We start from the raw sequence: 10,100 nt of genomic DNA, 5'->3' as shown, positions 1-10,100 counted from the left end.
TTTTAAAAAATCTTTATTTTCGGGCACGGGCACCCTTCCTCAGGCATGGGAGGATGCAAAGATTGTAAAACTTATCCTGGGTGGAAATGAGAGCACAAGGGCATACCACGTGCCCCCTCACGGCCCCAGTCCGCAGCGCCCCTCAGCGACTCCCACGAGCCAGCTCAGCTCAGGGAGATACCGGAAGTCCTCCGGGCCGGGGGGGGGGGGGCGTTCTAGCCTCCAGTTCGCTCTTCTATGGTTTTCGGGAGGGGTCACGACCCGGAAATGAAGCGGCCATGTTGCCGGGTGACCCCGGGAGTGGTGCTGAGGGGAGGGGGTGGGTGGTGCTGAGTCCCCGCGACGGGCTGGGTTGGCAGTGAGGGCCCCCTCAGCCTCTTTCCGGGTGAGTGCGGGCAGGGCTTCTCCTTGGCGGGGGTCCCTGACATTCCCCCCGGGGCCTCGGGCCCCAGGGGTCTTCCACTCCCGGGCCTGTCCTCTGTGTGCGTTTTCCACCTCCAAGGGGTTCCTCTGCCCCGGGTCCCCGCTGCCTACCCTCACTTCTTGTCCCCCACGGGCTCCTGCTGCCCCCTTGTCCCCAGGGGCCAGCCCGGGTTTCCCTGGGGCCAGCTTGTCTCCTCAGCCCCTTGCTGGGGCTGTCTTTCCCCAGGGTTCATAGGGAGTCTCTGCCTTGCTGTCCCTGGCCTGGCTGAGTAGCTGGGGGGAGCCTGCATGTGCTGTGAGGCTGTTTCCTGCCTCCAGTGGGGAGTCTGTCACCTGCAGCTGGAGGTGTTTCTCTTTCCTGGATGTTTTCCAGTGGGAAATTCCCATAATCCCAGTAGGAATCCAACCCTTGAATTCCTGGTGGGAAATCTCCTCAGCAGTGCCTTGGTTTTTCCTTCCAGGTTGCTCAGGATGCAGGGCTGGGGTTGCAGGTGAATGCCTGAATAATGTACCTGAAAAACAGAGTTGTTGACTTTGGGTCTCTCATTCCTTTCCAGTGTGCTGTGCCCTGCACATGTCCCCCATGGCAGTGTGGTCCCGCCAGGCCGTCCTGAGCCTCTATCGCACTCTGCTGCGCCAGGGCCGTGGGCTGCGCTACACCGACCGGGATTTCTACTTTGCCACTATCCGGCACGAATTCCGCAAGAACAAGCAGCTGGAGCAGCTGGAAGACAAGGAGAGACGGCTGGAGAAAGGGCTGGCCTTCCTGCACAGCAAACTGGGGGGGTTGGTTTAGAGATTTCCCTTCTTCCTCTCTTGCTCTGACCCTGCAGCCTTGGTTTTTTGTCTTTTTAAACTTCCACACCCTGGCCCGGTGGTTATGATCCTCTACTTGCAACAGACTTGGGAAAAGGAAGGGGTCTGACAAGTAACACAGGAGCACTCTCCTTTTCCCTTCACAGATGTATTGAGCGATGTATTAAATCTCAAGTAAGTCATTTATTATGAGATCACAATGTTTTTTGATGTTTGCTTTAGTTTTATTCCTACCAATGACATGTATTTTTGTTCCATGGACCAAAATTAATTGGTTTTCAAACTCATTGGAGCAGGGACCATCCTTCTTGAATATTTGGAATTTAAGGTGGACTTGGAAACTGTCCACTGGTTGAGAGACACAAGTGAGGCTGTTTTATGTTGCTTAAATGCAGTTTAATGCCATGCCTTCCACTTGTTGTTAAATCAGTTTAGCAGGACTGACTTTATAATCAGTTAGAAAACTCCCTTATATTATCTTTCCTTGAGAACCTACCTAAAACCAGAAAGGTAATGAAAGAAAATCCCTTTTTTACCCATGTAGTTAACATGTGGAATTTGTGGCGATTAAAATATCATCAAGGCCCATGGTGTACCTGGAACTGAGCAAAGTATTTGTGGAGGAACATGAACATTGTGTTACATGACTTGATTTCTACATGTGGAGTGAAACCCAATGTGTCTGAGGGCCTTAGCCAACAACTGACACTAAAAAGCAAGATGCTTCCCCTCTGAGCCAACCAGTTCCTAGTGCAGGTTCTTATGTCCTTCTCTGAAGTATCTGGTATTGAATGCTGCCAGAGCAGGAATGCTGAACTAGATCAACAACTAGTCAGAGGTAGTACAGCTTTTCCTGTGCTCCTGACAACCACTTGAATAATTTTCATTTTTCCTGGGTGAGCAAATATTTTTATAGATTCACAGATTGTATGAGGGCTAGAAGGGACCTTGGAAGATCGTTGGGTCCAGCCCTCTGCACCAGGTAGGAAAGACAGATGGGGTCAGGTGACCCCAGCAAGGTGATTGTCCAGTCTTCTCTTGAAGATTTCCAGGGTAGGGTATTGCACCATCTCTGGAGGGAGCTTATTCCACAGTCTGGACACGAACTGTGAAGAAGTTTTTCCTAACATTGGGCCTGAAAAAGTCTTCAAGGAGTTTGTGGCCATTACTCTTGGTTTTCCCCAAGGGTCCCCTGGTGAACAGTTGTTCACTGAGTCTTTGATGTACTCCCCTGATGCAGCAGTAAGCTGTTACCAAGTCCTGTCTCGGCCTTCTCTCTTTCAGGCTGAAGAGTCCCAGGTCCCTCAGCCTTTTCTCATATGGCTTGCCATGCAAATCTGTAATCATATGGGTGGCCCTTTTATATTATACCTTATTGTGGAACTTGCTGTTGCAAGATGGTATTGAAAGAAATAGATCAATAAGACTTTCTTAGCAGCATAAGATGGTGCATGAACAAGTAAAGCTCAAAATGATCTTGGTGTCATAAATTACACGTGCTGTTAGTTCTCATGTTTCTGGTTTGCTAACAGATCTGGAGTCTAAGAAACTTCCCTGTGGTTCAAGTGTCTCATACTTATGGATGGTAAAAGGGGTTTCATTGCTTTTCTCGGATATTTGGCCCCTGAGAAATGAGATGGCTATCTAGGTAGACACATGGCTTGAGCTCATGTGACAAGGCAGAATGCAGAGCTAAATGGACCATAATTTGCTTCAGTGTGGGAAATCCTAGATTCCTAAGACAAATGAGCAGTGGTCTAGAGCAATGGAGCTTTGGACTGGGATTCCACTCCTCTGACTCTCTGTTCCATTTTCTCCCCTATACCCTCAAGGTGAGATGGCAGGCGCTGGGGAGCGCAAGGGAAAGAAGGATGACAACGGTATAGGCACAGCCATCGATTTTGTGCTATCCAATGCCCGGCTTGTGCTGGGTGTGGGTGGAGCTGCCATGCTGGGCATTGCCACACTGGCTGTCAAACGGGTAAGCATGGGGAGGTGTGATGGAAGGAGGAGTGTTGTGTGTGTGTGTGTGGGGGGGGGGGGCATGGAGAGGGGACTGAAGAGAATGAGGGCATATAATGGACCCTGGTATGGTAATAACTTTCAAATGGATTGAGACAGAGATTGGGCACTTCATGCAACCAAAATGTGCCCTGTAATGCCATTTCAGATGTATGACCGTGCAGTCAGTGCTCCTAGCAGCCCCACTCGCTTGAGCCAATCGGGAAAAAGAAGCTGGGAAGAGCCAAATTGGCTGGGGTCCTCCTCACGGTTGTTGAGCCAGGACATGAAGACTAATCTGAGCCGGTCCCTACAAACACTTCCCACCAATGTTTCAGCTTCTGATGCAGGTAAGAGGAGCAGTGAGATACATTTTTGCATTATACCAGTTGCCCCTAAACTCTCTGTCCAGTAATAGTGACCTTTAGGTTGGATAGTATTGAATCTGCAGAATAATGCTCAGGCATAGACCTTACTTGGTGTCTTAATCAGGCCTGAGGAAGGGTGTTTGTACCCGAAAGCTTGCAAAAAAACAATTTTTCCAACTATGTAGTTGGCCTAATAAAAGAGATCACATTTACCCAAAGAACCTTGCCTCCCTGAAGGTGACTGCACTTCACAGCAGCCAAGTTATTTATTTTCACTTTGGAGTGAAATATTGGGGATTATTGTGTCTCCCTCTTGTCTGGCAGACTCATTTCGACCCCCAAAGCACAAGCCATCTGTTAAGAGGAGCCAGGTAGAGCTGAAGAAGTCACGCCTTCGTCTGTCACTGCAAGAAAAACTCTTTGCCTACTACCGGAGGAGGGTGGCAATCCCAGTAGAAGAACAGGCCCGGGCCAAACAGGCTGCTGTGGATATCTGTGCTGAGCTGCGTAGCTTCCTCCGTGCCAAGCTGCCTGACATGCCTCTGCGTGACATGTACCTCAGTGGCAGCCTGTATGATGATCTGCAGGTAATTCATGAGGGCATGTGTTGGTATTATCTGGTAGATTGATTGAGCAGAGGACTGTGCTGTGTCAGCACAACATTCCTGGTTCAAGAGCCTTCAAGTGTCACAGGTACTTCTAGCAAGCTGAGAATATATTTGTGCTGTATCTTTGCAAAACAGATGTTATCCCAGTCCCTGCTCCTTCCATAGTTGCTTGCTCTTGCTCTGCCTCCACTACACCTCATTTTTTTTTTCCCTTACTCACAATACTTACCTTCCACATATCCCTTCAAATGAGTTACTTCCCTTGGGACCCTTGTATATTCCAGTACCTCTTCCCAATTTTTTTTTGATCATACAACAGATCTGGATTGGAGACCAATCCCTGCAATTTATGTCCTTGATGTAAAGATGGCCACGGGCTAAGGTGAGCGATTAAAATGTAGTCCTATCTTGTGTATTAGCACTGAATCAGTACTCTGGGATAGCTTGCTGTGCGTCAACTGAAACTTAGATTTGAGGAACTGATTACGTAAGACATTAAAGATCCCCTGCTGCCTCTCTGTAACAGCTGTTGGGGTCAGTGCCTGATTCTAATGTTGGATATTTGAGATGTGGCAAGTTGAGCTCTGCCTGCAGTTCCGTTATTCTTCGCTTCAAATCCTGAACTACTGTGAAGTGTTGCTGAGGTATACCCAGTTCAGTAGTTGATATGATCTCTGGATGTAATTTGTGATTGGTTTAAGTTTGTTAGGAATTTTAAGATCTTAGAAGCAAATGTTATGCTCTGCAGTTCTTTCATTGATGAGGGGGAATGAGCTGTAAGCATCTTGCTTGATTAAAGGAATGCAGTAGGTCTCACAAGGAAGTGGAAGTTACTTCCTGAATCACTGTTTCCAATCCCTTTGGATAGAAGGGATTGGAAGTGGATGGATACTTGGAGCCTGCTGGGAGAGAGCCAACTTTTGCCTTTTCTCTCCCTCCTGACAGGTAGTGACTGCTGATCACATCCAGCTCATTGTGCCCCTGGTGTTGGAGCAGAACCTGTGGTCATGCATTCCAGGTGAGGACACCATCATGAACATACCTGGTTTCTGCCTTGTCCGTCGGGAAAACCCAGAGTATTTCCCCCGGGGGAGCAGCTACTGGGACCGATGTGTGATAGGGGGCTATCTCTCCCCCAAGGCTGTGGCAGACACCTTTGAGAAAGTAGTAGCAGGCTCCATCAACTGGCCAGCTATTGGGGCACTTCTGGATTACGTGATCCGTCCAGCAGCACCTCCAGAGGCTCTCACCCTGGAGGTCCAATATGAGCCGGAACGGCAACTTCTTATTGATTTCCTACCATCTGTGACATTGGGTGACACTGTCTTGGTGGCCAAACCCCATCGATTGGCCCAGTATGACAATTTATGGCGACTGAGCCTGCGGCCAGCAGAGACTGCACGCCTGCGGGCCTTGGACCAATGTGATTCTGGTTGCCGTTGCGTGTGCCTCAAGATCCTCAAAGCTGTGTGCAAGTCAAACCCAGCTCTGGGTCACCTTACTGCCAGCCAGCTCACCAATGTCATCCTGCATCTGGCCCAAGAGGAGCCTGATTGGTCCCAAAATGTGCTAGCTGACCGCTTCCTGCAGGCACTGAAGGGTCTGATTGGCTATTTGGAAGCAGGTGTCTTACCCAGTGCTCTGAATTCCAAGGTGAACTTGTTTTCAGAGCTCACCCCTGAAGAAGTGGATGAATTGGGCTACACCCTCTATAGCTCCCTTTCAGAACCAGAAGTCTTACTGCAGACGTAATGGGGCCTTACAGAGGAGAATGGCGGTGTTTATCTAAGATGGACTTTGAATCCTGCTAAATATGTCCCCTTCACCACTCTCCCTCTTTCTCCCTATCCCTCCATCTCTCTTTTTAAGGTCATCATTTCCTACTGTCAAGTTTGGTGCTCCCACTGGATTTCTTGGTGCTACTGGTTTAGTTCCACCATTCTCTGTCCCAGCTGTTACTTTCTGACTGGGGAGAAGGGGGTGGAACTGCAGCTCAGAGACTTGCTTAAAAACCTGCAGGTATTGAAATTGCATATTGGAATCCTATGCTGTCTTCTCCCTGTACTGTCTGCCATGCTGCAGTGAATCCCTTTGCTCTTGCTTTAGAATTGGCAGAATTGGAGCAGTGAATCCAGTGGCAGTTCTAGCAAACTTACTTTTGATGTTCTGTATTTCTCCATTTTTCCTGCTGATTTGCCCTGCATTGCTTGTTTAATTATCTTTTCCCTTGCACATGATATCACCTGCTTCTCTTTCCTCTGTCTCTCTGATCTAGAAGTGCACGGAGCAGCCTGAATGGGATGTTTTTAATATGACTATTTATGGCCGTGACGGCATTTCGGAATGTACGTTGTTTGATGATTGTAAAGACAGTACTGTGGGGAAGGGAGGTATGGGAATTACAAGAGAAAAATGTGCATGACAGGTTCCTGCCTCTGTAGGCCAATAGCAGTGTCATGATCTGGGAACGGGTGTATAATAGGTCTCCTATCTGGTGTACCACCACCATGGATATGGGCAGTTCTGGTTGGAGCTGTGACATGCCCTGATGAAGTCAAGGAGAGGGGCTTGCCATCCTTCCTAGCAAAAGCTGCTGGGTGTTCCTGATAGGCATTACAATGGGCGTCAAGAACAGCTGGGACCTCGGACGTCTCTTTTTATGGACTAGAATAGGAAAGAATGAATTAAAATGGGGATGGGCTGTTTTCTTTTTCCTCACTGAGCCAATAACGAAATATGTAACAGAGGGAAGGAGGCTTGTATCTCTTAGAGGATTTTGTCACAGACATGAATAGGCCAGTTCCTCCCATGATCTAAATCAGCAGAGCCACATTGGCTAATGGAAGCTGAGGGCTTGTCCATGTATGATGAATAAGGTATATTTATCTATAGTAGCCATCTAGAAATGAGCTGCCCTCCCTTCCCACTCCCATTGTGTGTCTTTGTTTCAGGGTAAATTAAACTTGACCTTCCCTCCCTTACCATCTCTCACGTGCTGAATTTGCACTGTGTGCAGTCTAAACTTGTTATTTGAGGTTTGTGGGGGGGGACACAATTTACATGTTATCCCTTTGGTCCCACCATTGGTAAAATTCTGCTAACTTCCACTTCCTGCTGCCATTGTACTCAAGGCTGGACCTCGTTGCCTGTCTCCAAATGATTGTACAGCTTTGAAGAAGTGATTACTGATCAGTCACACACCTGCACCTTCTATATGGACATTGTGCCCTGCCAGAATGACATGGCTCTATCTGTGTGCAGCTGTACTCTCAGACTAGGGGGGTGTCCTTCTAGAGGTGTAGCTATATGTCTCAAATAATAAGTACAGGCGTGAACTGTGCATGTGTGACTGTGGAGGAGAAACTCTCCTTTACTACCTTCCCTCTTTTGACACTCAACCTTTTTCTTTAAAAGTAGCATAAAAATGGTGGAGATAAATTGTAATTATGGAGTCTTGAGGGAATGGATACCACCCCCACACCCAAATCCTTGTTTCCATATTACAGGTGGTGGTAGGGGATTGTGAAGTGAATCTTGGGGTTCCTTAGGCTACATTTTTTCTCAGAAGCGGTGCCAGTGAGAGAAATCCTAGGGGTGCACATGTATCCCAGGCCAAGTTTCTCAATCAGTTAGTTCTTTCAAGCCAGTTTGTCAGATGGTGTTCATTATGCAGCGATAATGCACTATTACAATTTAAATTGTATCACCCTGTCAGGTGCACACTTGGAAGTTTGTGAGTACGTGTAAACTGTGTCATCTTCAGAAGACTAACAAAAAATCACTGTTTGACTTCATTCTTGTAAGTTTTGCTGGGGCCTATGGTTGAGTGCCCTTTACTTTTACTCCTGAACTTTTTCTCCTTTCTTTGCCTGCGCTCCACTGCCAACATCAGTCTTCCTGCCATAAGTCAGTCACCAGCATGCACTGGAGCCATCAAAACAAAAGAAGAGACAGAAATAATATAGAGCTAGTGTCTGTATTTGGCTTCAGAGTGCTTGCCAGATGCATATCTTCGTAAGGATTTTTTTTTTATATATATAAATGCTTTTCTACTTTTGGCAACTTAACCAATTAATGCTCTATAGCCATTTTTTATGCTGCAAAGCTGAATTTCTGTATGAAATGGAGATGAAGGCTGTCTCTCTTTTTCCCCCCAGCCTTTTAATTAAGATTTTGTTCCATTTCCATTTCATCATTTCATCTGTTTAATTCTGTAAACTATTAATGGTGGGGGGGGTTTTCACTCTGAGCTAACTACCATCCTGGTTCTACAGAGCCAGGCACTCATATTAAAGGCAGCCACCACTATTGGAAATAATTGCTCCATTGAAGCAGTTGCAGCAGAGACCAAAGATATAATTGGTCACAAAGGATGAATGGTGGCTCCTCTGAAGCAGGAGTAAGGAACAAAGCGATGAAGGTCATGTTAAACATCCAGGAAGCTTGTGTAAATGTTGCCCCTACTATGGCCAAAGAGAGAACTCTTAGTAAGGATAGTCAGGCTAGTACTTATCAGTATTAAAACTCACTACAAATCTTGGTGGTTGAGAAGGGAGTGACAGCCAAGGCGGTCTCAATGGCTTCCCTCTTTACAATCTCCTTCTTATATGAAACTTTCATGTAGAGCAAGGATGCCCAAAATAGAAAGTGAAAAATGCAGCCCATGGCTGCCAGGAGGAGGGGCAGCCCAAGAAGACATGATTGTAATAGGCTCAGAGCCTGAGTCAGTTGTTCTGCTGCCCTGGCTCTGGCCATGGCTTAGTATGCATTACTATTGCTTAGGTTGCACAAACCTCATATGAGATTGTTGTCTTGTTCCTGGGTATTGCAAAGTGAGGACCAACTGCCTCAGCTACAGGTTTTTACTGCTGTTGAGGTCAACCATTACTTTTTCAAGTCAAATGAGTTCTTTTTAAAATGAAAAGCAATTATTTAAATGAGGCTGCCCTTCTCTTTCTCCTGGCAAACTGCTGCTATAGATCTGTCACAAAGTTTGGATGCCCTTGGTACGAAGATAGGAGATGAGACGACCCCCATCAATCCCAGGCTTCAAGGATGTGGGTTGGAAGGGCAAAGGTCTACCACATGGTCGATGACATGTGCGTGTGGAAATTCTGAAATAAATAACTTTCCCCAGTATTCTGATTGCCTTTGGTATCTGTGGTATGATGCATCTTAGATTTGTCATGTCTCATTTCTCTTTACTTTGTATGCCAAGGTGTGGGAGGATTTGCCTTGGCACCCATTGTAGTTATATAATCTTGCATTTCTTTAGCACCTGCCATCTTGAAGGTTCTTAACTGCTCTATGTAAGACTCATGTGCACCTTACTGATTTGCAGTTCCTGGACCCTTCTACCTTGGAACGATTCACCAGCTGAATTGGCCAGGATTGCTGTGAGTAATTATCATCCCTGGCTGCCTGCATCTGTCAGGAGATGAAGGCGCCTCGTTAAGGAGTGGGTCTCCTTTGGTTTCTTGTAAGTGGGAAGAAACCACACCTGTTGGCAGGCACCTAATGTTTAGTAAACTTCAAAGAGTTTCCCACCTCTCAATCTAAACTTTCCAGTTCAAACTCCCAGCCTTCTTCATTGGCTCATTTATTTGTATCTGGCAGTTCTGTCTCCCCTGTCAAGTCCAGCTGCTTTTTTAGCAGTGTCAACACTGGCACAGCTGAGGAAGCCACCTTGTCACTGGTCCATGTGGTAATAGATTCAGTGGCAGGTAACAAAGCCTGGACTCGTGTCCATGACTGGGGAGCTTCTTATATGAAGAAACACCGTCTTTTATGACAAAGTATACCAATCTACCAGATTTGAGGCAGTGCACCCTCTGCCCTTTGAGCTTCATGCATGTTTCATTAGAGGTATCTGTGGTTGAGTTCT

General features: G+C 46.9%; 2 protein-coding genes across 2 annotated transcripts; both read left to right on the top strand.

The window, feature by feature from the left end:
* Positions 1 to 252: 252 nt before the first annotated feature.
* Positions 253 to 1,219, top strand: MIURF (mitochondrial elongation factor 1 upstream open reading frame). Its single transcript, XM_090042994.1, has 2 exons — positions 253 to 385; positions 981 to 1,219. Exon 2 carries the CDS (start codon positions 998 to 1,000, stop codon positions 1,217 to 1,219), a length of 222 nt encoding a protein of 73 aa, XP_089899120.1. The 5' UTR covers positions 253 to 385; positions 981 to 997.
* Positions 1,220 to 1,275: 56 nt separating this feature from the next.
* MIEF1 (mitochondrial elongation factor 1) lies at positions 1,276 to 9,550 on the top strand. Its single transcript, XM_090042992.1, has 5 exons — positions 1,276 to 1,413; positions 3,072 to 3,220; positions 3,410 to 3,590; positions 3,933 to 4,195; positions 5,162 to 9,550. Exons 2-5 carry the CDS (start codon positions 3,077 to 3,079, stop codon positions 5,966 to 5,968), a joined length of 1,395 nt encoding a protein of 464 aa, XP_089899118.1. The 5' UTR covers positions 1,276 to 1,413; positions 3,072 to 3,076; the 3' UTR covers positions 5,969 to 9,550.
* Positions 9,551 to 10,100: the final 550 nt, after the last annotated feature.

The sequence above is a fragment of the Crocodylus siamensis genome, chromosome 4, assembly GCF_052110815.1.
Source record: "Crocodylus siamensis isolate JL-2025a chromosome 4, ASM5211081v1, whole genome shotgun sequence".
NCBI classification, from domain to species: Eukaryota; Metazoa; Chordata; order Crocodylia; family Crocodylidae; genus Crocodylus; species Crocodylus siamensis.
Note: the sequence above shows the minus strand (reverse complement) of the source record. Positions and strands in the feature narration are given on the sequence as shown.

What these genes read in the sequence shown, in the direction of transcription:
- MIURF (XM_090042994.1), top strand. Translation starts at nt 998, where the DNA reads ATGTCCCCCATGGCAGTGTGGTCCCGCCAGGCCGTCCTGAGCCTCTAT.
- MIEF1 (XM_090042992.1), top strand. Translation starts at nt 3,077, where the DNA reads ATGGCAGGCGCTGGGGAGCGCAAGGGAAAGAAGGATGACAACGGTATA. An exon ending in CCACACTGGCTGTCAAACGG is followed by an intron (nt 3,221 to 3,409) that starts GTAAGCATGGGG and finishes ATGCCATTTCAG; the next exon opens with ATGTATGACCGTGCAGTCAG. An exon ending in GCCTGTATGATGATCTGCAG is followed by an intron (nt 4,196 to 5,161) that starts GTAATTCATGAG and finishes CCCTCCTGACAG; the next exon opens with GTAGTGACTGCTGATCACAT.